At 35.1% G+C, this 27525-nt stretch overlaps 5 protein-coding genes and 1 pseudogene across 6 annotated transcripts; 4 read left to right on the forward strand and 2 right to left on the reverse strand.

Moving 5' to 3' along the window:
• Nucleotides 1-838: 838 nt before the first annotated feature.
• Nucleotides 839-8769, forward strand: LOC103859616 (probable protein phosphatase 2C 39). The gene is made up of 6 exons (XM_009137186.3): nt 839-5531; nt 5968-6213; nt 6283-6559; nt 6833-6987; nt 7060-7209; nt 8398-8769. Exons 1-5 carry the CDS (start codon nt 5409-5411, stop codon nt 7195-7197), a joined length of 939 nt encoding a protein of 312 aa, XP_009135434.2. The 5' UTR covers nt 839-5408; the 3' UTR covers nt 7198-7209; nt 8398-8769.
• Nucleotides 7221-11142, reverse strand: LOC117132606 (annotated as a pseudogene).
• Nucleotides 11143-11648: 506 nt separating this feature from the next.
• On the reverse strand, nt 11649-14546 carry LOC103859617 (proton pump-interactor 2). 2 transcript variants are annotated; one of them, XM_009137188.3, is made up of 8 exons: nt 14314-14546; nt 13813-14181; nt 13551-13727; nt 13308-13454; nt 13027-13221; nt 12839-12937; nt 12242-12763; nt 11649-12164 (listed from the first exon to the last, which is right to left on the reverse strand). In XM_009137188.3, exons 2-8 carry the CDS (start codon nt 14149-14151, stop codon nt 11883-11885), a joined length of 1761 nt encoding a protein of 586 aa, XP_009135436.1. In that variant the 5' UTR covers nt 14152-14181; nt 14314-14546; the 3' UTR covers nt 11649-11882. The 2 variants fall into 2 exon arrangements, with proteins under 2 accessions (XP_009135436.1, XP_033142710.1); XM_033286819.1 differs by lacking the exon at nt 14314-14546 and having other exon boundaries at nt 11649-12195; nt 12240-12763; nt 13813-14205.
• A 2387-nt stretch (nt 14547-16933) lies between these two features.
• On the forward strand, nt 16934-20241 carry LOC103859619 (putative ubiquitin-conjugating enzyme E2 38). The gene is made up of 8 exons (XM_009137190.3): nt 16934-17052; nt 17392-17511; nt 17598-18278; nt 18362-18425; nt 18507-18646; nt 18727-19038; nt 19146-19462; nt 19975-20241. The coding sequence occupies exons 1-8, from the start codon at nt 17011-17013 to the stop codon at nt 19997-19999; spliced, it is 1701 nt and encodes a 566-aa protein (XP_009135438.1). The 5' UTR covers nt 16934-17010; the 3' UTR covers nt 20000-20241.
• LOC103859618 (thioredoxin M4, chloroplastic) lies at nt 20110-20915 on the forward strand. The gene is made up of 2 exons (XM_009137189.3): nt 20110-20281; nt 20596-20915. The coding sequence occupies exons 1-2, from the start codon at nt 20110-20112 to the stop codon at nt 20913-20915; spliced, it is 492 nt and encodes a 163-aa protein (XP_009135437.1).
• Nucleotides 20916-21542: 627 nt separating this feature from the next.
• LOC117132504 (uncharacterized protein At1g43920, Chloroplastic-like) lies at nt 21543-27018 on the forward strand. Its single transcript, XM_033286821.1, has 2 exons — nt 21543-24157; nt 24267-27018. Exons 1-2 carry the CDS (start codon nt 23903-23905, stop codon nt 24666-24668), a joined length of 657 nt encoding a protein of 218 aa, XP_033142712.1. The 5' UTR covers nt 21543-23902; the 3' UTR covers nt 24669-27018.
• Nucleotides 27019-27525: the final 507 nt, after the last annotated feature.

Below are 27525 nucleotides of genomic sequence, written 5' to 3' on the forward strand. Positions count from 1 at the left end.
TACATGAGACAAAACTGAAAAATTCATATAAAGTTTGGTGTTTTCAAGTCAAAGAGATTAGAGAGAGGTTGGAGAGTTTTAGAATGATGAACATTACATTTTTGTTGCAGCCATTTGAGAGGAGGACAGAGAATGTGTAAATTTTTCTTTTTATAGGAAGACAAAAAATCCAATTAGATTAAATATTTTTGACTCAGACGACTTCCTGGACGACTTACATTTCAGTCGTCTGGTGAAGAAATTAAAACAGACGACTTACATGTAAGTCGTCCAGAAGAGTTTAATATTTTTAGCGGGAAATTAAATATTTTTAGCGGGAAATTAAATATTTTTAGCGGGAAACTAAAATAGAAGACTTCCCAGATGACTTACAAGTAAGTCGTCTGGACGACTGAAATATACGTCGTCTGGACGACTGAAATATACGTCGTCCGGGTAAATTATTCAACAGACAATTGAAATATAAGTCGTCCACACCCTAAACATAACCCCTAAACTTAATTATCTAATTAAACACTTCATAAAACCAAATCAAACTTGAAAAGTGTTTACTATACACAAAAATAAACACATATAGGTGAAAACTAATTTTTGAAAAAAATATTTTAGTTTTCCAAAATCTAACCCTAACAATACATACAATACTACAACATATGTTTGCCAAACTCCTAAACCAAAGTATTTCATGATTCACTACTTTCACTTATCTATCTTCAAAACAAATCAATTTTATCATATCTTAATTTATATTAGTTAAAACTGTTTATAATTACTTGATTTTTATTTTTTACGCATCAAAATATTTTTTTACAAGATTTATAAATTATTTTTAAAATAAACTGGTACCAGACGACTTACACTTCAGTCGTCCAGACGACTTTCAACATCTCAGACGACTCAGACGATTTACTGGGGATATATTCGTAAAAATGGCTTCTGTTTTTTTGTTTGGTCACAAAGGGCTTAGCTGTAATTTCACTAGGTTTTTAGGTTAGTTTTGCATTTGATTCAAGTTTGGGTATAGGTTTGGGATTAAAATCAAGTTGTGGGTTACTTTTGGTAAAAACCCCTTATTGTTTTATACTCCTATCTGTTAAGAGTAATGATAAGCGTTGCTTTCGAATATGGGTTGGTGTAAGTCTGTAAGATGAAACGAGGTTAGGAAAATAGTAATGGTTGTGGGTTGGGATAAAACGGCGACGTAGGAGCGGGTGTGGGAGAAAGCGGCTTCATAATGAGAGGTAGAGAAGATAGGTTTGATTGGATTCTTGTCCCCAACTCCGCAATCAAAAAGGGTAAAGAAACTATCTCATCGTGATTCCCGTGTAGATCCAATGGTTAGATTCAACTCTTTATCCACGTGGATGGATCTGAACATTTTGGAGTATTAATTATAGAAAAAATAAAGAGTGAGGCGGCACCGACGGTGAGGCAGCGCAAGTAATCCTTTTCAAAAGACTGAATCAGTGACGATGGTGCCCACATTTCTTCTTTTCTTTAATATTGATGAAAAGTTATCAGTAGCGAGCAAAAGAAAAAATGTAAAAATTTCTTTTTCTGATACGTAGAACTACTCAACTAGTATTGTACGAACAAATTCATACAAAGTGTTTTAAACTTAAAATCCTCAGTTTTTACAACCGTTTCTTTTTTGATAAACATTTACAACCGTATCTAAGACAATGATTTTTTTAACTATAAAAAATGAAATTATATTAGTACGATATGATTTGCTAATGTAGTAATTTCACAAGTGATAACCAGACGGAATGATTATTGGACAGTAGATAAGAGAGTATTAGGGCCGGCGCGCGTGAAAGAGGCATGAGATGTAAGTTCTCTGTTGACGAGGTTTATGTCGGGATTCTTGGTTGTCTTCACATGCATCTCCACCGTCCGATAAAGTTTGATATTCATTGTCTTTTTTTTTAGTAATTGTTTTCTACTGTATTTTATTTCTCACCCATACATTAGTTTACGTGAATACACCATAAATTTTTTTTTTTACATTTTGGTCCCTCATTTGATTATCTTACTATCCCCACTCTCTTGATTTTCCATATAGAACTACAATTTTTTTTTCTTAATTCGTGCTTGATTTTGGAAAAAATGGTAAGATGTATATACATCGTTATGAACCATATAAAGCGATGTTGTTTACACTCTCTTCAAAAATAACGATTTTCTGCAATTTGTTTTAAAAAAACATATAAAGCGGAAATATTATAAATTTATACTTATATTAGAATAAACAAGATACATGTTAGTTGCAGATACGGCTATCAGGATCACATCACAATTATTAAAGAGCTAGAAATATATATACGTATTAAAATATTATTATAGTGGGAATAATTCATTTAAAGGTTAAAGACACGTGTGAAACAAGATTAACTGCGGCGGCCGCTTTACATGGGCTAGGACCCACACGCTTCATAGTAAGGTCATCCAGAATCTCAATCCCAACCAACCAGATTTTTTCCCTCCTTTTTCTTCTCACCAGATGCCAAGTCGGCCATTTACACCACACTTACTATTCATATTATTGCTTTGTTCACTCCCTCTCTTTTTGACATTTACAACCACAGTACCATAATTAATATTTAAAACTAACACAACCACTTATGGTACACTGCATTAACCAAACTCCCAAGAAAATTAACTGCAGACCCAACAAGTACAGTTTCAAAATTAGTTTCAAGTAAGTAACATCAATAACCGGAGTAACTAACATTAGTTAAAGCTTTTGTAAGTTAGGCTTTCTTCGATAAAAATAAAAAAAAATATAGAAATTAAGTTTGTAGAAAAATATAGAAATTAAGTTATATTCCCTCTGTTTTTTAATATAAGTCGTTTTAGAGAAACTTTTATATTTTAAATTATATGATATTTTCGGTTTTTTATGTAAAATTTATTAACACTTAATGTTATATGACTAATGATAATATACTTTTTATTTTATTATTAGTTGATTTGTGGTTAGATAAATAATTAGTAAAGTTTTGTTTATAAAATATAAAAAGTTAATGATTTCTTAATCTATGTGTACAATTCTAAAATGGTTTATATTAAAAAAACAGAGGGAGTATGGTCTTTTTAGCTCCATATAGCTTTTTGGGTTGTTGTCTTGCTGGTTAATTATTCATTTCTTCTGCTATCTCTTGAGTATTTTCACTGTTATACTAGTCAAATAGCTTGAGTTATATGGTATCTTCATTAAATTAAGTCTCGACGCAATTTGGAGGTATATGGTGTCTTCATTAAATCAAGTCTCAATGCAATTGTGGCAAAATATCACTAATAAAAAGGTAGGGGTTGGAAGGAAGAAGAATAGAATACACGGGTGAGTAAATTTTGTTAAAAAGTTTCAACCAATGCTAAGCTGCCACGGTAGTTGCTTCACCTGGACACATGTTACCTATAATGGAGACAGGTGGCGCTTTAAACTGTCGTAACGTGACAGACAGTCACAATAGAAGATGGTTGCGTCGGCTGAGTGCGCTGATATTCCCACGTGTGGCCGCGCGCGAAGTAGGACCTACCGGGTCCAATTGCTATGTTGACGCGGCGCGTGAGACACGTGTTGGTGTCGTGGTTAGTACAAAACACCTTATTGGAACTCTACAAAAATACGAGGACCACTTATTCCATTGCGTTGCGTATTTATTTATATTCATACTGTAAACACACATTCGTGTCTCCTTTCATTTATTTATTTATTTTTTCATTAATGTGGGTTGTGGGAGGTCACCGCTACCGTTAAAGTGTCGTTAGGTCAGCTGAACTGTCGTCTTTCATTGAAATTTCAAGGAAAGCTTATTGGGCTTCACGTGTCCGTTTCGACATTTACAATCACGCCGTCAACTCCATTTCATTTATTTTAATATAAATAGAATTACGTAAATAGTGTTTTTGAACTTTTTTCTTTTTCATAATATTATTAAAAGAAGAAAATTAGTGGAGACCAGAATTTCTCTCTCTCCTTTTGGAGATGAGATGAAGCTTTCATCGATGCTCTACCAGAGCTTTGATTATCTTTCTTTAGGTTTGATTCTGAGAAACTTTGGATCTTCAGGCTTCGCCGACTTAGTTTCCGGAAGAAGATAACTTCTCTAACATTTTTTTCGCCGGCTCTATTCCCACGTCGTACTATCCTCTCATTGATGGCGGTTCTGTCTATGGGTTCTTGAGTGGTGACTCGGCTTGATTTCATGTTTTGATGGCTTGATGTGACGGATGAGATTTCGATTTGTTCGATTGATGCTTTCCGATGATCTGAAATCAAGGGATAATGGTGTATGAAAGTTGAGTGAATGATTTTAACCGTTTGGATGGAGGTTTTGTTTCTGGATGAGGTCTTGATTTCTCGTCTGATACTCTCCGGTGATAACATGCAAAGCTGATGAAGTGGTGAGTTTGGGTAAGTGCTTTCTCCCAGTGTGATCCGGTGAGGCGCCGTTCGGTTTCCGGCAAAGTCCGGTGAAACGCCGTCCAGTCTCCGACATGATTATCTTTCTGACGCGTGTCGTGCTTCGCTGTTGAGGTTTTCGACACGTCTTTATTCGGCGTGACATGTGTGTCGCATCTCACGTTTTTTGAGATTGGGTCTCTTGTTGGTCTGTTTCAAGTTTGGACCAGTGTTAGGCCATTATGTTTAATTTTTTGGGTTTTATGTTTGTAACTAGATTTCCTTCTTTTAATAATATTACCAGTGTTTTTGAACTTCTAATTGCTTTGTCCATATATATATATATATATATATATATATTTTTTATATATATTACTTGTATAGTTTCCTTTTTGATAGCTGTTCTGTTAAAAAAAAAGTTTCCTGTTTGATACTGATCTTTTGGTGGTTGCACATCGGTATAGTATAAACCGATATCTGGTTTCTTTTGGTTTTGGTTTAAGGCATCTGGTTGGTCTAATTGATTCATGTATATAAACCAGGCCAATTGTACATTTGATTAATCAGCGAGAATTAATTCATTTACTCATATAGAATCATATATATAGACTTGATAGTTGATACTGTATAACGCGAACCTCTCCAAGAAAGCAAAACGCAAACTAAGTATATTTGTAAACATGAACATATTACTACGTTTTATTCGTGTTGTTTTGAAAGCATCAGCAAAGAACCGACCCATATCCAGCCTGAGTTAAAAGCATTAAAAGAAAGTCTAGTTGAGCCCATTTAACTGCCCATGTAAAGAGAATCATGCAACAGAAACATTTTCGGCCGTTCATTATTTGTTACATGTTTAGCAAAAAAGAAAAAAAAAAGTCAAAGGTGGTGCTAAAACGTCAGTCATAGCCGCAAAGAAAGCGGCGGTGGAAGCTGACATGCAACTTATGACGTTCGTGTCATCTTACCCGACACTCTCTCGCTCTCTAGAAACAAGATAATGTCACATGCATTTACGCTTGTGTTCTTTTATTACATCAACATATTACATTTACAATCGAGTTCTCATCTTCGAACCATGACGGGTAAGGAAGTTCTCCACAAGATGAAGGAAACCGTCAAGGTCTCGATTCTTTCTTATTTCCCACGTTACCTGAAAAAAATCGCTTACGGTATCAAGATTTCGATAACCTAGCCATTATAATTTGATTAGGTACTTCTTAGAGGATCGGTCGAACGTAGCTAGATTCCATGTATCCGTTAGATAAGGACAAGCTTGTTGGAATCTGAGATGAGCTTACGGTTCTTGATATACTTAGAGTTTTCAACACTCTCTGTTCTTTCTTCTTTCCCACGTTACTTGAAAATATCGAGATTTTAACAACCTAGCCATTATAAAGTAGCTAGATTCCATTTATCCGTGAGATCCAGATAAGCTTGTTGGAATCTGAGATAAGCTTACGGTTCATGATCCAGATACAATACTATACATACGAGGGTTTCAACACCCTTGGCTTGTCTAATAAGAAAGTTGACTGCTGTTATTATCTTTGGTATAGGAGAAAGTTGGGCTTGGTTCGTCAGCAGATTCAGGGAAGGGCAAGAGCAAGATGTCGAAGCAGATCACACACGGTTTCCACTTGTTGAAAGGGAAAGCACTCCACGAGATGGAGGATTACGTGGTTGCCAAGTTTAAAGAAGTCGATGACAATGAGCTTGGCCTCTTTGCTATCTTCGATGGCCATCTCAGCCACGAGATTCCTGACTACTTGTGCTCCCATTTGTTTGACAACATCTTGAAAGAGGTAAGTTAATATCTCTCTAATCTGCATGTAAATCTTGAGAATATGTACTTATAATAACCTTGCATGCAGCCAAATTTCTGGCAAGAACCCGAGAAAGCGATAAAGAAAGCTTATTACATAACGGACACTAAGATTCTAGACAAGGCTACTGACTTGGGGAAAGGAGGTTCCACTGCTGTGACTGCTATATTAATCAACTGTCAGAAGCTGGTGGTTGCTAACGTTGGAGACTCTCGAGCTGTTATTTGTAAAAGTGGTGTTGCCAAGCCACTCTCTGTGGATCATGAACCTAACATGGAGAAGGATGAAGTAGAGAGCAGAGGAGGATTCGTTTCAAACTTTCCAGGTATCTTATTCATTTTATATCAATATGTTCAAAAAAATCGCTAGCGTTAACCAAGTCGTATTTGGGATCCCAAGGTTATAAAAAAAAAATTAGACCTTTTATATGGGATTAATGTTTAGGTGGACCTAGACCGATTTTTTAACGCCTAGACCGATTTTTTATTTATTTTAATTGCTTTATAAAAATCGTTTTTTGATTTTTAGAACACTGGTTAATATAGTCTGATCTTGTTGTTGCATATGCTTGAGTTTTTCTTGTGTTGAAAACATTCAGGGGATGTTCCTAGAGTTGATGGTCAACTGGCTGTGACAAGGGCCTTTGGTGATAAGAGTTTGAAGATGCATTTGAGTTCTGAACCATATGTTACGATGGAAGTCGTTGATGATGATGCAGAGTTTCTTATCCTAGCTAGTGATGGACTTTGGAAGGTTTTACTTCTCTCATAATATTACTCTTAGCGATTCACTTGTATGGTTGGGTGATTATTTAGAATCTTATAGGTTATGTCGAACCAAGAAGCGGTTGACTCGGTTAAGGGAATAAAAGATGCAAAGTCTGCAGCAAAGCGCCTTGCAGAGGAAGCTGTTGCAAGAAAAAGCTCAGATGATATCTCAGTGGTGGTCGTGAGATTTCAGTGAGCTCAGTTAACGGTTAGTTTTCTGCTCCTCCTATCCCTTGAATCTGTATTATATATTTATAAGCCTATTCAAGTAGTATTATTAACAAGTATCAAGTGAGACTCGAAAGTAAAAAAACACATCATAATTATTTCTTGAAACGTACAAGAGTTTTGTAGTTATATATTGGTGTAGGATTCAGTACCGCTAGTTACTTTTCTTGACATGGTTAGATGCCAATTATTTGGATAACAAGAGAATGTAGATATAGAAGTTAGGTGACAGAAGAAAGAGCAGCGAGTGTGTTTATATATGTTTATCTTATCTGTGGTCGCTTGAATGATGAGTTGGTCATAGGAAGTTTCATGTTTACCATTAAACCCTCTCCGGCCTGACCCTTCTCCGAAACTGTCACCAGAGGAACTTCTTTTAGGTTCATCAAACTCTGATAGCTCATGAAATCTGCTCAAACACCCCAAATATATCAAAAACTGAAAAGGATTTTTCTTGATAATCCGGAAGAAGTTAGTGTTACCTGCTGCATTGTTGACAAAAGCGTTTCTTGGCGTCTGCAACAGTTGCAGCAGATGCCTTTGCTTGAACTTCACAGAGTTTGTCTCTGCGGTAATACTGCTTAGCCTCAGTTAAGTTAGTGCACCAATCAACTTGGCACAACTGCGAGGGAAAAGGAGATCTGTGTTAGGATCTCTAGCTGCAACTGTTATTTAGCTTCGGATCATTTTAGGTTAGGATTAGTGGAAACATTGTTATATTCAGTTTAAACTTCTACCTTGCCTTCTTTGATTACATGTTGGTTTGTATTTGGTTTCAGCTCTGCCTTGTTTGTGGCCGTTGATTTATGCAGCATGAATAATTGATCTGTTCTGGAGCATGGCAGATAAACGCATTTAGTTGATGCTTGCACACTTTTTCTTTCATTCTTTCTTTCCGGTGTTAGACATTTATAATTTTTACCTAGAAAGATTCTATTTAGTGGGAGTGCAGTCACAGATTAAAATGTGGTAAAAAATTTGAGGTCACTTTACGTAGGAAGTCATTTCAAATGACACTTGGAACAAATTTTGCTACAGATGCTCTGATATTTAGGCTTTAAAGTTTAGCTGCTCAAAAGAAATTTTTTTCACCTAATAATACACCACCATAAAGTGACAGATCCTTTACTTTGTTTTAACCTTGTTTTGTTCTTTGAAAAATTGCTAGGAGAGAAGAAGAGAGACCTCTGCAGATTCCATTGTTCATAAGTCTTACTGGTCACTGAAACAAGTAAAGAGTCTTTCAGTTTGGACCAGCTAAAGAATCAGAAAATGAAACAAAGCATTGGCATTTCCTCTGTAAGATGCAATCGTCACCACTTCTATTTGCTCTTCTACTTTTTCTTTCTTTCTATTCCAACCTATTTGTCTGTTTGTGGGAATAAAATAAACAGTCCAAGCTTTCTCTGCTACATTTTTAACTATACATTACAACAGTTTATGAAAGATATATAGTTATAAGTAGTGGCTACTGAAAGAGACAAGATATAAAAGGTTTCATAAGCAAAACTGTACTTTCCCTCCTTTTCTCACATCTCCCTTTGATTCTCTCCATCTTCCAATTTTGGTCCTCACTAGAAATACAAATGTTTTAGCACATCAAAAGTATATGCTTAGAGGTAAACTATATGGGTTTTACTTTCGTTTTGTAAGCTATTGTATTCTTTTGTAATTTTGTCAAGAACAAAGTGAAAAATGGTAGAATATGATAATTTGTATTCATTTAGTAATCGGTGCCTGTTCAAGTTTTGGCCCTACAAGAAAAGAGATGCTATCATGTTAATCCACAGGAAGTGAAGAATATCTACACACTATTAAAACTGAAAAATCTACACACTATTAAAAATGAAAAGTACCTTTTTGTAAATCCCTTTATTTCTTTATAAGTATTTACATTAGTGCCACTGCATTTAAATTTTAATTAAAAAATATCTATACTATTAAAATTGAAATAGTTTTTTAAGTTCCCTTATTTTTTGTAAGTATATATATATCAGTGCCACTGTATTTTAAATTTTAATTAAAAAAATATTGAAATTATTTGTACCAACCTATCGAATATTCCTACTTACCTTAAACGTGTATATTACCACTTAATTACTTCATCACATTTCGGCCCAACAAAAACAAATTGAGAGCTTGTTTTTTTTTAACTAAAAAATTGACATGCTTGATGAGATTTCTAATGTGTCCTCCTTTGATCTTCTCCAAACAACAAATTGAGAGATTGATCATTCGTAGACAGATTGGTAAAACCGTAAAAGCGTAAAGGGCAGCTTTTTATGGGTTTCATTTTAAACAGCAACGATAGCCTATAAAGTCATCAATATAATTACAACATTTCATTTAAAATAGCAGTGACCTGCTTGATGAGATTTCTACTGTGCCACCCTCTAATCTTCCCAAAACAACAAATGTGAGTTTTATTTCTTTGATGAGATTCTTTTGTGTTCATCTGCTAAGCAGTGTGGATGGTTGATTCCCCAATTTTATTTATTTATTTTTTCTTTTAAAATCCATTACATAATATAGTTGAAAATATAATAGATTTATAACAACAAAAGTTACATAATCATAGGTATTATAATTCTTTTAAATTTACTTATTCTAAATAAAAAGAATCCTGAATTTTAAAAACGCGAATCATAATCTAGTTATAATTATTAAACATTCCGTTTCTCCCCCACCTCCATTTTGAATAAAATGTTAATTCAGCGGATATTTACAGACTTTAGATTTTTGAGAATTTGTTTTACCTTTTTACTGATTATTCGAATATCCAAAAAGATTAATTATTGGGTCTTAATTACATACATAATTAGTGCAGTATCATCTTGTAACTCATGAACATATTTTACGAGATATTATCTCTTTATAATATTGCATTCAGTTCTAAGGTAATTTTTATTTGCAATTTCATTGTTCTATAAAATCATCTATTTCTTTGTAAATTACGTTTCTACTAAGCTTTCGTGTTCTTCTCATAACTTGAAAAAGTCATACATTAACCAAATTAAAAAAAAACCCATTTTAATTATTCTTAGCCATAAAAGTTCTGATGTTTTTACAAGCATCTCCTTCAGCACCTCTAGCTCCAGTTCCTCCAGCTCCGTCTGTTCAAGCTCAAGCTCCACAAGCTCAAAATCTGTCGACAACACAAAATAATTTATAGGTACATTTGAAAGGAAAACAGTTTAAGAGTTTCGTCTTCAATTTGGATTAAAGACATCATTCAAGAATATTTCTTTTAAATTTATAATGAAATTTTCAAATCTAATGTATTATAGTGATCAATAATTTTAGATAGATAAATGATATAAAATATCTTTAAATCTCAACCTAATGACACAAACTAATTCTTTATATTTTATATAAATCATTACAAATATTTAATCTAATAATACAATTTAAAACTGATGAAATGCCTAATTAGATAACACTATATAACACTAGAATCATAGAAACCATCAATTCATTCAAATTCAGTTGAACTTGATTCAATACCCAGCTTAGTAAATTTTCTCTGAATGTCTATTTATGTTTATATACAAGCAGTTTTTGAAGATTATCTACAAACAAACTAGTTCATTGTTTTTTTTTCCATTTTAGCTAATAAAAGCAAATTGAAATCGAATGTAACAACGGTTCACTCATAAATCTTCGAGAGCAACAAACAAATCATGTTTGAAGAAGTATAACTATTAACTTTTATTTGGTCTAACTATTAACTGATCATTTGAATGTTAGCTACAAAGGATATATATAGTTCATGGACATACCTCCGTTTGCTTAAATGCGGTGAAGAAGCGGTGGAACTTTGTGGTAGCTTGTCGGAGGACATAACCGGAGACATCTCCGCCATGAGTTCTTGAGACACCGTCGCGAGTCTCTTCACCGAGAACCTAATCGACATAGTTCCTTTTCTTGCTTACTTGATTTTACTGAATCTATTGCTTTCCGACATTATCTCAACTGCTAATGAAGTACTTAGGGAAGGAAGATCCAAACCTCACGGAAGTAAGTGGAACGGTGGAGGACGGGGCCAGCCACACGTGGAACAATGTAAGACACGTAATTGTGGCCCATTTAGGCCGTTAGATTGTGCCAGATTACAATAAGCAGTAAGCACGTAGGTCTTTAACATAGTTACTTTTTCCGCAAGTCAAGAGTTAGATTGGCTTTCTTGCAGATCACTACGTACTTCTATTTCAAACACAATGGCATAACCAAAGAGTCGAAACTATCGTATGCAAAGATAAAGAAAGACTAGAGTAAAAGTAGAGGAGCATTAGAAAAACTATACTGAAACTTCTCAAACTAGTTGTTACACCATTCTGCAAGAACTAGATTTAGCTTTTATGTCACATGTAACAAGACAGATAAATTGAGATTTGTTGATATTATTTGTAATATCTCAGGAAATGTAATCAGTTAAGTTTCTTGACTGTAATAACTATTAAGTGGATTTTCAGTCCACAATGTTCACTATAAAGTGAATGTTTCTTGTTTTTAAGACAACATTAAAAGAAACATATCAAACTAACATCTAAGGGTTATGACACTATAAGATAACTTTGAAAGTCTATGAAGCAGCTCTTCCTCTCCAACCAGATAAAGTCAATACCCTTGTAGTGTGTCTTTCCTTCCTTCAATTCACCGTAAAAATAAAACGCCAAGGGAGAGAGCGAGAGCAAGTGCAGCAGATGAAACTCCCCAAACCCAGTATTGATGTGCCCTTCTACGGTTTAGGATGGCTTTAGGGAGAGCTTCTGTTCCTCTCCCACGGTGTTTGTACCTGAAACTTTTCTGCTTTCGAAACAACGACCTATGAACTGCTGAAGTCTTGACCTTCTCCAGCTCATTGGTTACTTCTTGTGATTGGTCTACTTCAGAAGAGTTTGCTGCAGCTTTCTTCTTAGCTTTCTTCTCACACTCCTGAAAACAAAAGAAAGAGTTAAGAAACAGAAAAATAATGAATAGGAAGAGTTGATGACAATAATAATATAATTTGCCTTGAGTTTCTTTTCAGCTTCCTTTTGAGCTCTTAAAGCAGCCTTTGCAGCAGCTTTCTCTTGTAGCTTCTTCTTCCTTTCCATAGCTAACCTAGCTTTCTCTATCTGCTCTTCTCGTTTTCTCTCCTTCAAAGTCTCTTCATCAACCTCTTCTACTTCTTTTTTCGGATTCTCATACACCGGGAACTCCAAGTCTATAACTACACTCTCCTCATCACTTGACCTGTTGAAGTCTATCACCTTCTTCTTCACTTCTTTCTTTTGTTTAGCGGTGACTACATTTTCATCTTGAGACGAGTTGGAGCTGGATTCTTCTCTGTTCCTCTTGTGCATTACCACCATACCTTCCTCTCCATTCTTCAATAAGGCTTGCTTTTCTTGAACAACCTGAGCTTCACCTTCTTGATCTCTAATCCGTCCATCTAGACTCAGCTGTCTTTCGTAGAGTGATGGTGATATTCTTTTTACGTAATCATCTCTATAAGCCTTGTCATTGTTCCAACTAGTCATGAATCTATCAACCTGTTTAAAAAGACAGAATCAAGAACAGTTGCTTGAGTCTTATTCACTTCAAGATCTTAGATGAAATAAACAAACCTCGGAGCTAGAGAGCACTTCAAGATCTCTAACGTTTCCTGAAGCAGCTAGTTCTTTAGCTTTCCTCATAACAGCAAGGCTTTGGAAACACGCAGCATTCTAACAAAGAGATAACTCGATGTTAGTTACATCTTTAAGATCATCATCTATTAAGCAAAACTAAGAGAGAGAGACAAAAAAATCTTTACCCCTTTGTCTCGTTGTATCCTCAGCATCTTAATCCTTTCATATGATCTGTCTCTTAGCTCAAGTATGTGCGCCATTTCTACGTCCAACATCATGATCTTGTTCTGAATCTGTCTTAGTTTGTCACTCAAGCAGTTAATGTTCCATGTAATGGCTTCAAGCTCTTTCTTCACTTCGTTCATTTCCACAGCCATTAACTGATGGGACCAAAAACAAAACAAACCCTCACATTATTAGATTCAACAATGTTTTGTAAAACTCCTTAAATCGTTAGAGAGCTTACCTTGAGACGTTGTATGGAAGCTTCTTTCTCTCCAAGAGAATCCTCACTTAATACTATCTCACTAGGCTTCTCGGTTTCTTTAAGCACCCAATGTTCTTCCTCCAAACCAATGTTTCCATGTTCAATAACGTAATGTGCTATGTAGATCTGCATCCACCACCATGAAACATGTCTATAATCAGCAAGACTAAAACCATTTTATTGCTACACAAAGGAATGGTTTAGAGAGAGTGTTTGAGTTACAAGATGATTGAGTTCCTCCTTTGAAAAGCTAAGCTGGCTACTGCTAGAGCACCGTTGAGTCCGTAGAGCTTCATGTAGAGTATCAAACTCATTCTTCTTCTCGTCGAAAACCATTTTATATCCTTCTGATTTTGGACCCAAACTCTCCATTTGAGCATACAAAGACGAAATCTCAGCCTACCAAAAAAAAAAAAAACTGGTAACGTAAACATCAAGCAACACGGTTAGGGCATCAAAGAAAGAACCAAAAAGGCTTACTTACCCTTTCGGATTTCTGAGCATTTGAGATATCAATCCGGAGTTTATTACAGTGATAGATCTGTGAATCAGCTTCATTGATCTTGGCTTTGATCTCGGGATCATCATAAGCTGGTCTCTTAACGAAGTAGAAGGAGAAAGGCTTAGCTTCAGGCCATTCATCTTCAGCTGCACCTCCCGGTGAGCTATCTCCGGAGAAAACAGTGCCGTCTTCTTCGGTGGTGACCGTTGATTCGCCGCAGTTTGAGCCGCTAGATTGGTCGCTTCCGAAGAGGATCAGGTCGCTCATCTCCGGCGGAGAAACCACCTCGAAGCCATCACACAGTACGATCTGCGCGCCCATTTTGTTTGGTTCTTGTACAGAGGAGGATCGCTGTAAGAACCGTGAGAATGAAACTGAGATCGAGACAAAGATCTGAAGAAGAAAACGACAGAATCGAGGAGAAAGATTTAAGACAGTGTTTGACCGTTTAGGGATGTAAAGAAGAAAGTTGTCGGAATTTACCTTAGAAATCAAATGAGTTGTCTGAAGAGCAAAAAAAATGAAAATCGAATCGGATAACGGATCTCGGATCCTGGATTATCTAAGAATAGTAACCTAAATCGTTCCTACTCGGCCGTTACGACTCGTTCTTATTAACTGTACTCCACATCATTCCTTGACATCTTGCAAATATAGATAACTTGTACAGCAAGATATTTGGAAGATATGGGTTCTCAACAGTTGTAAGCTTCTCCCCGATGTATGTCGTGCGCTTCTGTCCAAGATCTACGGAGAGAAAGAGACTTTTTTTTTCTATCAATGGAGAGAGAGAGAGAAGACGAGAGATCGGTTCAGACAGGTTTCTATTTAATAAAATCTTCTGTCTTCAATACTTTATAAATAGATTCTCTGTAAAAATCATTTCAAGGAAATGTGGATTTAGTCACTCTCTCTTTTTGGAGAGAAAATATTTTCTTGTAATCTAACTAACCAAATTTGAAAAACTTTTATTTTCTTTTAATTACAGACAATAAAACAGTAATTATCATCATCATTATGAATTATAGAATATATTTTTTTTGACCAGGAAAGTGCAGGTTCTTAAAATGTTTAGTGACAAGAAGAAAAAAACAATCTGTCCATAATGGTTAGTTTGGGAAGTCAAAGTAAACCCTCATAACCTTTTTTGTTTTGGTCAAAAGTCAACTCTTATTACTATATAAGTTGATTACTGCGTTTATGGGTTGACTAATTGACGTTTATGGGTTGACTAACTAATTAATAATATTATCTTCCTAGTTTATGAATTCATACGTCATATATAAAAGATTTTGCCAAAAAAGAGTTATTATTATCATTATCATCATCTAACTTTTATAAATGTTGGTTAAATATGCTATTATAAAATATAAATAATATTACATAGACAATTTTATAATAAATAATTATTTTAAAAAATCTACGCTTGACAATATTTTACATTATTTTGAGCCGTCTTGTAAAATCAACATCACCATCTTCTTTGTATTTTACTGAAGATCTTATGTAAGTTTTTCCCATTAATTTATATAATTCATCTTTCTCAAGACTCAAAATAATATTTTTTACTAATTAATATATTATAAATAATATTTACTTGAACAGAAAATATAGTTCTTAATGTTTATTAACATGAAAAATTATAATTTTTACCATAATGGTTAATTTATGATGGTCAAAGTCAACTCTTATTACTATATAAGTTAACTGTTGACTTTTTTTATGAATTCATTTGTAATAGATACAATCAACTCCGTTGTTTTATCTTGGCTGGTAAATAAAAACTCTTATTTAGCCAAAATCTTTTATGAGAAAATGAGCATTTAAATCTTCAACTATTTGAAATCAACAAGTTTAATATTAAAGTATTGCTCGCACGATTTTAGTATAAAGCTATAAATGTTAACTAATCATGTTTTTATTTTTAAAAAAAATTATAGTAAAAAATCTTTAGAAAATTAAAATATGACTGTAGAAATCAATTAAAATATGATCGTAGAGATCTTTATTTTTAGGAAAAAAAAAATTGTGAATTACAAAGCTACAGTAAATAAATCTACAGTAGATAAATTCACAATTTACATTCTACAACTAAAAACATAAAGGTACCACAATCAATATTTATTTTATTCAATAAATATTTTAATTAAGTTAATAACGTATAGATCATAAAATTAAATGCTGGCAAAGCATGTAATTGACCATAAATTGACATAAATACGATCGTTCTAACGTTCTGACTTACTGCACTGACGTGATTCGATTATTTACCCATAACGTTTTCCTAAAAAATCCATTTCCATATAAAAATTTAAGTTGGTCAATATCATAGTTGCTTTCCTTATCGCATACCAAAACCAGTAGTGTTTTAATGTTCGTTAGAATTTAGAAAGACTGCTAGACATGTTTTGACTGAGTAGATGCCTATAATTTCAGTAATAATCGGAAAGAAAGTATATCTCATTGTCAATTTCATAATACAAAGAAACATTAAAACACAAATACATAGTAATAGTATCTCCAATGTATTACTCCAAATTTTACTCCAAAATGAAGTTGAGTTTTACTCTAATGTATTATTTCATTTTTTACTCCTAATTTTTTTTTAGTTAATAATTATTAGTAGTATCTTCCACAACTAAATATTAAAATAATTGATGTGTATCAGATTGACAACTCGTTCAATTCAGAAAGGCATTACTACAAATATGCCTTTGTAAACGACAATTCAGAAAGTGCTAGGATTGAATTAGAGAACAAGTCTACATTATGGTCTTTGATAGAAATCACAACGTATTTTACATTGATTTGCTATGATTGTTAAATAGAAGAGTTCTCATCCGTTGGACTTAGCCAATACTTTTTTTTTTTATCTTGCATCCTACGGCTATAAATTCATAGCCTTGAAGGTACAAATCGTTTATTTGGGTTTTAAACTATATTTGGAGAGGTTGTAAAGTGAATTTGGGGTGATCTTCTTGTAAGAGCCCATTGGGCGTTATCAATAAAACATTATCGAAACAAAAATTAAAAAAATTAGTTTTCCTTTTTAAAAATTAATTAGGATTAGGATTAAGACTATGATTAAATAGGGCTAGAAGAGAGAAGCGTTCCTGTCGATATCTTCTTTTCTTCTTCTCTAAGTTGGTGGCAAAATCAATTCTTAGTGGAGATCGTTCAATGAAGCCTGAGATCGTTTATACAACTCTAACGCCAAACAAGGTTAATGATCATATTGAATTTGCATTTATCAATCTTAAGTTTACTAGACAGTAAATCTGTTTAACTGTGCATCCCAAAATTCACTGAATATTTACCTAATTCACATCATGAAGGATCGTTTCTCAGCTGTGTTTATTGTGATCACTAAAAACCCTAACTGACTGTTCTAGTGTTCAGTTTATATTAAGTTGTACTTAATGTTGTTTGTTTATGGATTGATGTGCATTGTAAGCTGATGAGTTTTTTTTTTTAAACTTTTACTTGGACCACATTCAACTGCTTAAATAATTGAACAAAACTCTCAAAGGCTTTCCTAATCAATTGGATATTATCTTGTAGGGCACAACTCCAGGTGCAATGCAAAACGGTGGTGTTCTTGATAACAATAATGTTGATAATAAGAACAAAGGGAAAGCTATACAATTGGGATCCCTTTCTGAAGATGATCATCAATTAGAGGTAAGTGTTTTGATTCTATCCATGTTATTCATTAGTGTGGTAACTCCTTTCCCAGCTAAAAACGACATTATTATTTTTATCAATAGGAATCTGCTAGTGAGGGTTATGACACAACTCACAACGATGAGTCTGATCCTGGATCCTCTCCACAATCAGACAGTTTACTTGACCCAGACGCTTTGATCTACGAAGACGATTCTGATCATTATGGCTATGAGATGGAGTTGGAGGAGGAAGAGGAGGAAGAGGAGGAGGAGGCTGATGATTACGTCTCCGAGTATCAAGCCCTTTTTGATGCTAAGGAGAAGGAGCTCCCAGCTGGTGTGGAGGTAACAATGGATTGGCTGCCAAATTCTAAATCAAGTGGAAGCAACAAGTCTTCACGTGAAGACCACGGTATTAAACTAGAAGCTACCAGCAGCTCCAAGAAACCCAAAAAATTACCACACAACTCTAAAGGATTCACACCGAACTCTGCTTACGCTTTGCCACAGATATATCTTGACCCTCAGGCTCCAGTTCCAGTTCCAGCTCCAGCTGTTCCGGCTCCAGCTTCTTCTACTGTATTGCTTCCTACACAAAACAATCCAAAAGGTATTTATAATGCTCGGCCTGACGTGCAAGAGGTTATTTCAGATTCAAATACTTGCAGAGTGAAGAGAAATATGGACGATTATCTTGGCAAGTTTGTGTTTTTCAAAAGATTTGACATCGTTGAAGATTTGGTGGACCATCAGTATGCTTCCAAAGGAACAGCTTCAAAAAAGGTTGCAACCAGATGAACAATAAGTTAAATCATTAGTCTTGAGAATGTTTGTTTAACTGAAAGTTTTTTTGTTCATACTTTCAGCATTCAAAGGAATGGGCTAAAAGAATCCAAGAAGAGTGGAGGACTCTTGAGAATGATTTGCCAGGTTAGTGTAATTAACATTACATACACCGTTTAATAATATTAGCAACTTACTTACTTATATTCTCTTTGTTTGTTGCAACAGAGATGATATTTGTCAGAGCTTATGAGTCTAGGATGGATCTTTTGAGGGCTGTGATTATTGGAGCAGATGGAACTCCTTACCATGACGGTCTCTTCTTTTTCGATATCTTCTTTCCAGATACATACCCTTCTGTACCACCGGTAAGTCTTTTGGACTGTCTCAAAAGTGTGTTTTTTTGTTGTCTCATTGTGAAGTTCCTTTTCTTTTTGGTTTTGTAAAGGTTGTTCATTACCACTCTGGTGGGCTAAGAATCAACCCAAATCTCTACAACAGTGGGAAAGTGTGTCTGAGTCTTCTCGGCACTTGGAGTGGTGCCGCGAGTCAGATGTGGATCCCCACCAAATCTACAATGTTACAGGTTCTTGTCTCGATCCAAGGCCTAATCTTGAATGAAAAGCCTTACTTCAACGAGCCTGGCTTAGCGAGGACAGCAGGTTCTCCATCCGGGGAGAGACAATCTAAAGCTTACAGCGAAAACACTTTCTTACTTTCTTTGAAGACTATGGTTTACAACATGAGAAGACCACCCAAGGTAACAACTAAAAAACCTAAAACTCATCCACTTAGATTTTTTTTCTTGTGTCACAAAGAAAATAAAAACTTGAGGCTGATTCTTGTGTTGGGTTTTGAATTTCACAGTATTTTGAAGACTTCTCGTATGGGCATTTCTTCAGCTGTGCTCACGATGTGTTGAAGGCGTGTAATGCTTACAGAAACCGAGCTCCAGTGGCATCTTTGGTGAGGGGGAAGGTTAAAGAGGGGGACGAGAGTAATGAGAGATGTTCTGAGAAGTTTAGGACAGATGTGGCTACCTTTGTGGACACGATTTTGTTGAAGGAGTTCATTCTTCTAGGCGTCCTTGGTCTCGAACCGGAAGAAGAAGACAAACCCTCGGAGACTAAGGTTGCAGAGAGCAGCAGAAGTAAAAGACCAAAGAGAGGCGGAGTTTCTTCAAAGTGAGCTCTATTGCTTCTTTTATTCTTCTTAAGAACTAGAACATAGATTTCGTTGATACCCTTCTTATTAGCATGGAATCTTCTTCTTCTTGTTTCTTATATATGATAAAATTATGCTAAAGACTAATACACAGCTATTTCAGTATTTCAGTTGATTATTATTATTTAATATATAATTTTGAGAACTTGTCACTAACAATTACTCTTTTCTTCTTAATTTTTTTTTTTGTTTTAAAGGTTTCTTTTGTATTCCAAGCTGTGACACATCTCAAAGTTTTCATAATATTCACTTTTGACCTTTGATACTTGTGTATCTAATTTTAATTGTAGAAAACAGAAACGAGTTTATAAGCTCATGAGGAAAAACGAATTGAAACGAGTTTATAAGCTCATGGGGAAAAACGAATAATGTGTTGTTATTTAACCGGAATTGTTATATAACCGGAATCGGTTTTGTAACATAATCGGTTTAACCAAGTAGAATTCTTCTAAACGATGCCGTTATGCTATAGGACCAAGAATGATGTGGCGAAATGATAAAGAATAATTATCAACATCGCATTTGTGTGCTCTCAGTTTCTCGTTCAAATCAAACAGCCAAAACCAAACAAACATTTCTCTACCACTAAAACTGCGTGTCTGCTTCAATGGCGTCTTTGCATGATTGCATCACCGAAATCCTCCTGCTTTCTCTGCTGATCACGTCCTCAATCTCATCTACTTCAGCGGTTACGGTTGGTTCTCACGTCAGGTTTCCGGAGTGCAGAGGTGAAATCGTTTGCGAAAATCAAGGCACCACTTCGGCCGCGGCAGTCGAAGGTATACAATCTATCTTGCAACATTCTTTTTAGCATGGTTTGATCAGAAACTTAAGGTGTCATAAATATTTTTAGGTTAATCTTAACTAAAAGAAATCAATAATTTGGGGGATACAGTTTATATATAATATATATAGTTCTTTAAAATTTCGGCTAATAAGAAAACGAATGGTTCATCTGACTCTATCTATATATAATCTATGATGGTGAATCTATAGCTGTTAGGTTAAACTAGATTTCCAGTTTAGTAGTCTGCGACTATAATGAGCATTCACTTTGAGAGATCTAACTAAACATGTTTGTTTGATGATGCAGTACCAAACCGGTCTGATTCAGAATGGCAAACGCAGGTTCTCGAATCAGATGTCCCAGTATTGGTAGAGTTTTGGGCACCATCGTGTGGACCATGCCGTATGATTCGCCCCATAGTTGACCAACTGGCTAAGGACTTCGCAGGCAAGTTCAAATTCTACAAAATCAACACCGACGAGAGCCCAAACACAACCAACCGTTACGGGATACGTAGCGTTCCGACCGTGATCATATTCAAAGACGGTGAGAAGAAAGATAGTATCACAGGAGCTGTCCCTAGAGAGGCATTGGAGAAAACTATAGAAATGTTCTTGGTCCAGTAACAAAACAATAGTTTATCTGTTGTAATTATTGTTATATTTCGTGGGTTCACTTTGTATTGTCTTATAAATAAAAGAGAAAAAGACTAAGATAGCACCAAACCAAGTTTTTGTTCCCAAAGTAGCATTCAAGGCTCAAAGTCACAAAAATAGGTTTCATTAAAGAGGTAAATATACACTTATACCCTTTGGGTTAATTAATCCAAACCTTAGGGTTTAGAGTTAAGGGGGTGGGGTTTTGGAATTAGGGTTTAAAATTTTATAAAAAATAAATACTAAAATAAAAATAAAAAATTTTAAAAACAGTTTCAAAAAGTATTTTTAAATTATAAAAAGAAAATTTGAAAAAAAAAATAAAAAAAATTTTCAAAAAAAAATTTCAAAAAAAAATTATAAAAATTTCGTATCTGAAAAATATAATCTGAAACTATAAAAAAATTTCTTTTTTTTATTTTGTTTATTTTTATTTTATTTATTTATATTTATTTTTGTTTGTTTATTTAATTTTAAACCAAGGGTATTAGTGATATTTTACCCTTTAATGAATGTCATTTTTGTGACTTTCTCCTTCTAGTGCTATTTTTGTGACATAAACTTCAAAAGGTGTTATTATTGACAATTGCCCTAAATAAAATGTATATAAAACTTCACCGACGCCATAAATGGAGAGGGTGAGAAGCACAACTCCATGTGGAACCACATGTTATTGTTCTTCCTAAGCTTCTAACTCACCGTACAACCTATACATACATAAATGTCTTTGAGTATGTAGGCTTCCGTACCTCTTTGATTCTGTGTACTGCATAGGACATGAAGTAATTCCACGCGGGTCTATCCGTCTATGGACTATGGACCATACTATATGTGTGTTTCATTTCTATTTTAGTTTTTTTTTTTTTTTAAGTGTATACTATGTGCCTTGATATATACTAATTAAACAGTAATGAGAAAACGCGTTGTTTTATGATTAATTTCAATTGGATACCCACATCTAATCAGTAGACTAAAACAGGTCATTCAAAAAGAGTTTTGTCGTGAACTCGCATAAAATGTATCTGTAGACTAAATCGTAGGAGAATGTAATTTGAATTGTAGCACCTAGATCTCAAACTCTTATAGAAAATAGCAATGAGTAATGAACATATGGACATGAAGCCTTAACTAAATATTCAGCTATATATCAGAAACTTTTAATGTCAACTGTCCCAATCTTTTTCACTGATATATTTGAAATATCCGAACCAAATGGTAGCTGCTGTCAGATACCAAGGCATTAATTACCTAACATAGTATATAGTCTATGTTTAGCAGCACTATTTACTATAGTAGAGTATATAGACTATAGTGCTAATTGCTAAACATATGTATCTTGTAGTATTCAAATATTGATATTTAGATACTTATTATGGGTAATTCTCCACGAAAGCTAAATTGTTGTTACACACTGGAGCTATGAACACATATTACTGGTGGTTTTCCTCTTTTTTGGGGTAATGTTATCTAAACAACTTCCACAAAATTAATAAGGAGAAATATTATATATTCTCCATATGACGTCAGGTTTGGGTGACTTGGCCGCTCATCTTCTGAGGCGGACACCGGGTATGGGGCCAATCTACCGGGTTCGTGCTCCTGGGCTTAAAGCGGCCTGTTTTATTCAATGGCTGCATTAGGCAACTTTGCTTCCTCTCCCTTCAGTCAAGGCAATGCTATGTATTCGATGTTGTGCGTGGTTGGGGTCTCCTTTGTTTTTTCAATCTCTGTTCTTTGTTGTCGTGTTTAGATTTAATTTTTCTGCAAATCTGCTTCTTGTGATCTTTGTAAAATCTGTCTAAAATGAAAATGGTAATAAACTTAACATTTTTACCAAAAAAAGTTTTCTGTTACTTCTAACGAGAAATATTATATATTCTCCTGCCACTACAAGAAAAAGTCTCTATGCCGACAGTAAAATTTATTGGAAATTCGTCGGAGTTCATGATTTCCGAGACGTTTCCGATAATCAATAATTGGTCGGAGTTTGAGCGTCGGAAAATGACGTTCATCGTCAGATTGTCGGAAACTTAGCGACGAAATTTTTTTCTCGGATTAATCTCGGAAATGGTTGTCGGAAAGAGACGAGGCATTCCCGACTATGTTATGATCGACAAACAGGGTTGTCAAAATGTTGACGGTGATCTCCGAGAACTTGCCGACAAATCCAAAAAAAAATAATTAAAAAAAAATATTTATCGGAGCCGAGCCGAAGCCTAGCTCAACTAAACCACACCAAAGTCCCGGTTTAGTTTCCTAACCATGACTGTGGCAGCATATACATGTGTATATAACTATATATAAGTTCAAAAAAAGAACATGTGTATATATAAACGAGAAATCGGCCAAAAAAACACTGAACTTTGCGGGAATTGCCAAAAGAAACCTGGACATATGGGCTAGCCAATAAAATCATGAACTTTTGTTGACTTTTCGGGTTTATTAATAAACTTACGATTGACTGACCAGATTAACACACCGTTAACCGAGTTAACTGTTAATTAAGCGGACGTTTATTTTGGGTGTTAAAGTATACGACGTCGTTTCATCACTTTGTCTGATTAAAGACAAACGACGTCGTTTATATAGCTGTGTTATTAAAAATATGGGTTTCCTACGGCTCGAACTCGTGTACTCGGGTTTAATGGTAGGGGTTTTTGCCACTGAGCTAGTGGACTTTGCGATAGATTTACGAACACAATTTCTTTTATTCTTCGAATCCGAGTTAAAGACAAATTAATGAAACGACGCGTTTTATATTAACTTTTTATTAAAAAGATGGGGTTCCATCGACTCGAACTCGTGCACTCGGGTTTAATGGTAGGGGTTTTTGCCACTGAGCTAGTGGACTTTGCAATGTATGTACGAACACAGTTTCTTTTATTCTCTTTGAATCCGAGTTAAATGAATCAAAAAGAAACGACGGCGTTTTCTCCTCCGATTGGTATAAACCCTAAATGGGCGAAATCATAAATCCAGTTCGCGATTCAAGCTCGATTCTCTTCGATCTCGTCCTTAAGAATCTCGATTCTCATCTCTCCTTCTTCGAGTATCGCATGATGAGTTCGGGTTGTGAGGATTCGTCTGTGAATACGATGGGAATTCGTGGTATCCCGGAGCAATGCGGCTGTGGTCGAAGAACTGGGATATACACATCAAAAACGAAGGTCAATCCAGGAAGAACTTTCTTTAGATGCCCAACGTTTCAAAATGTAAGTGTTTAATTTGATTGTGTTTAAGAAAAGAACATAAGATTCAATGGCTAGGTAGTCAGTGAGAAATTGTTTGAACAAAAAGATTGTGTTCATGATTTGTGTCTAGGATCACTTGTATAAATGGGTAGATGAAGCTGTCTACGAAGAGGTTCAAGATGCATTGCCAAAAGTTGAGTGCTTTGCATCAGATGTTATGAAACTTAAAATGGAGATCGAAAGCATGAAAACCGTGGAGGAAGAGTTGAAAGAAGATGTCAGGAAGGCGAGCAATGAACTTAAGAAGCTGAATGTGATCATGAAAGTGGGTTTTTCGGTGGTTTGTTTATGCGGTGTGATATGTCTTGTGTTGATCATATTTTGCTTTATCACCAAAATAAAGACTCAAATCTGTACAACCAACTTCCTCAATGCCAGCAATACCGTTCTCATCTTCCCTACCATCATCACCTATATCCCCAAATTCTTCAATCTGGAGAAATTCTTCTCTGTCATCACCATCATCACCTAGACTCCTCTCCGAGTTTACCTTCTGCTTCTTCGATTGTCTAGGAGACACAGGCGACCCGCCATATGAAGTTCCCCGCCTTGTCTTCTTCGCAACTGTTGATGCCAACATCTCAGTCTCTGGCCATTCCTCTCTGTCATCACCAGAAGGAGCCACATTTACCTTCTGCTTCTTCGAAACTCTAGGAGACAGAGTTGAACCACGCCTCGTGGCCTTCACCGGAGATGGCGACCCATATGAAGTTCCCCTCCTCGTGGTCTTCTCCGGAGATGACGCAGGCGACCCATATGAAGTTCCCCGCCTTGTCTTCGACGCCTTCGACACCTCTGTAGATGCCAACATCGATATCCCTTCAACGCTTTTACGAATCCTCGATCTCTCCGGCGATGACAAACTCACAGAAGCATCGCGTTCTCCACCCTTCTTCGACTCTTGAACCGCTTCGTCACTCCCGTAATCGAAATTCCTCATCGCTCCGAAAATCATTACCTCCCTTCCATTCCTTGTGAACTTCGTCTTTACCATCTCCTCACCATTACAAGAAAAATCCCCAAATCGATTTGAGAAATTAGGGTTACGTTCAAACACGGGTTTCATTTTGTTTGATTGAAATCAAACACATCCTTTGATCAATAAAAATAAACATGTGTGATAATCTTCCGAAAAGTCCACTAGCTCAGTGGCAAAACCCCCTTAGGACCACGAGTGCACGGGTTCGAGTCCAGCTAACAACAATTTTAATTAAGCAAAACGACGTCGTCTTGAGATTTTGTGTTTAACAAAACAACTGAATGAAACGACGTAGTTTCACTAAACGGAAGTAATTAACGGTGAGTTAACACTGTCTTAACTGTCGGTTAACGGTGTGTTAATCTGGTTAGTCAACCGTAAGTTTGTGAATTAACTAAAAAAGTCAACAAAAGTTCATGATTTTATTGGTCAGGCTCGAGTACATGTTTCTTTTGGCAATTCCCGCAAAGTTCAGTGTTTTTTTGGCCGATTTCTCATATATAAACTCTATATAATACATTATACATATATACCACCCTTATTGGAGATTAGAATCGGTTTACAAAAATTGGAATTTAAAAAACCAAAACAAAACCGGATACAAGACCTTAGCCACCGAAGAAAAAAATGCCGTCGTCCACCAGATCTGCCACCGTGAAGCTCTAGCCGCCGCCGGAATCAACGCTGCTAGGAGAATAGTTCGTGGTGGAGGAGACAATTTTGCAAGCCAACCCATTCCTAACAGAGCCGCCGGTTTACTCCATCAACAAACATCCCCAAACCCGTCAGATCTTCCAAACAAATTTATGTTTCTGTTGAGAGTTGATTCCTTAAGTAAGTCCTGCAAGTGAAGAAGATGAATCAGTCAGAATAAGAACAACGAAATAAGACGAAGATAATCAAGTTGTAAGTGGAAGAAGAAGAAGAAGACAAAAGTCAGAACAACAAAACAGAGAAAATAAAATAGAGAAAAAGAGAGTTCGAGAGTAAGAACGAAAAGAGATACAAACCTGAGGTCCTGAGCTAAAATACAACAAAGTTTCCAGGGAGATTTAAGAAATGAATGAACTCGAAAACCAACAAAAATATCACATACCGAGAAATTAGTGGGATTGGTTGTCGTCGATCTCGTCTCGGAAACGATTACGATGGTTTACCGTCAATTTCTCCGACAAATTTTTGAGGCTTCCTTGTCGTCGGTGATTTCCGAGAGGATATCAACAATTCTCCGAGGGATGAAATTTCTCGGAAACTTTTTTCTTTTATACCCACAAAATTCCGACGATATGAACTGACAGAGTTCCGACAAGTTCTGTTCATCGGAATTTACCGAGAACTTTCTGATACAATTGATATTTTCTCGGCAATTTCTCACAAAGACCAAGCAAATCTTCTGATAATTCACTTTCTCAGAAACTTTTGTCGGAGTTGGCGTTGTTTTCTTGTAGTGTGCGTTTAGACTTATATTCACTTATTAGAGAATTTTCAAGGGTAATTAAAAAATAAAGTTCTAAGGGCATCTCCAACCCTACTCCATTTTCAACTTCAAACATCATTATGGAGTAAAATCTTCTCTAACCCCACTCCATTTTCAACTCCAAAATGAAGTAATGGCTAGGATTACTCCATTTATGGAGTAATATTACCCATTACTCTATTTTGGAGTTGAACTTTTTTTATTCATAAAATGGTCTTTTCAATCTTTAATATTTTTATTTCTTACTTAAATAATATTTAAAATGATACATTAACATGAAAATAGTATATTACACAAAGGATTATTTAATAATTTTAAATAAATAATGAAAATAACAGAAAAATAAATAATAAAATAAAAATAACATAAAATAAGTAATTTAATAATCTGGAAAATCAGTTCCGGATCCGTTAAGGTCGGTGAAATATTGCCCAAACGGAGAAGTCTAAGAAAGAGCTTGTTGATCTTGTGATTCAACATTTTGCTTTGATATTATTTGTATTTGTTGAGTTTGAATATATGCACGAACATTTGGATCTTGTATGGATGAGCGTGAACTCGATGCACCAATTGAACTTGGAAGAGAAGCTCCACATTCGAGTATCAAAATTGCAGAAGATGAAAATGTCTGATTTCAAAATTTTCTTGCTCGATTTAGGAATTTCAAAGATAAAAAAGCTCATTTTCATTACGAAATGCATTAGTTGATCATTTGTGGAAAAAAATATTCTAATACTCATTGTTGAACCCACATATATGTTGTCTTTTAATGATTTCTTGTACTTTTTAATAATAAATATTTAATTCAAATATTTTATATTTTAATTATTTATCGTAAACGTAAAATAGTTGGGGTTAATTGATAAATTTTTA

This window comes from Brassica rapa, chromosome A03, assembly GCF_000309985.2.
Source record: "Brassica rapa cultivar Chiifu-401-42 chromosome A03, CAAS_Brap_v3.01, whole genome shotgun sequence".
NCBI lineage: Eukaryota > Viridiplantae > Streptophyta > Magnoliopsida > Brassicales > Brassicaceae > Brassica > Brassica rapa.

Coding starts and splice junctions, on each gene's coding strand:
- LOC117132504 (XM_033286821.1), top strand. CDS start 23,903: ATGGGCGAAATCATAAATCCAGTTCGCGATTCAAGCTCGATTCTCTTC. Junction 24,158..24,266: donor GATGCCCAACGTTTCAAAAT/GTAAGTGTTTAA, acceptor ATTTGTGTCTAG/GATCACTTGTATAAATGGGT.
- LOC103859616 (XM_009137186.3), top strand. CDS start 5,409: ATGTCACATGCATTTACGCTTGTGTTCTTTTATTACATCAACATATTA. Junction 6,560..6,832: donor ATTCGTTTCAAACTTTCCAG/GTATCTTATTCA, acceptor GAAAACATTCAG/GGGATGTTCCTAGAGTTGAT. Junction 6,988..7,059: donor CTAGTGATGGACTTTGGAAG/GTTTTACTTCTC, acceptor AGAATCTTATAG/GTTATGTCGAACCAAGAAGC.
- LOC103859618 (XM_009137189.3), top strand. CDS start 20,110: ATGGCGTCTTTGCATGATTGCATCACCGAAATCCTCCTGCTTTCTCTG. Junction 20,282..20,595: donor TTCGGCCGCGGCAGTCGAAG/GTATACAATCTA, acceptor TTGATGATGCAG/TACCAAACCGGTCTGATTCA.
- LOC103859619 (XM_009137190.3), top strand. CDS start 17,011: ATGAAGCCTGAGATCGTTTATACAACTCTAACGCCAAACAAG. Junction 18,647..18,726: donor CATACCCTTCTGTACCACCG/GTAAGTCTTTTG, acceptor GGTTTTGTAAAG/GTTGTTCATTACCACTCTGG. Junction 19,463..19,974: donor AGAGGCGGAGTTTCTTCAAA/GTGAGCTCTATT, acceptor GTTATGCTATAG/GACCAAGAATGATGTGGCGA.
- LOC103859617 (XM_033286819.1), bottom strand. CDS start 14,151: ATGGGCGCGCAGATCGTACTGTGTGATGGCTTCGAGGTGGTTTCTCCG. Junction 13,455..13,550: donor AGGAGGAACTCAATCATCTT/GTAACTCAAACA, acceptor TGGTGGATGCAG/ATCTACATAGCACATTACGT. Junction 12,196..12,239: donor GCTGAAAAGAAACTCAAGGC/AAATTATATTAT, acceptor ATTCATTATTTT/TCTGTTTCTTAACTCTTTCT.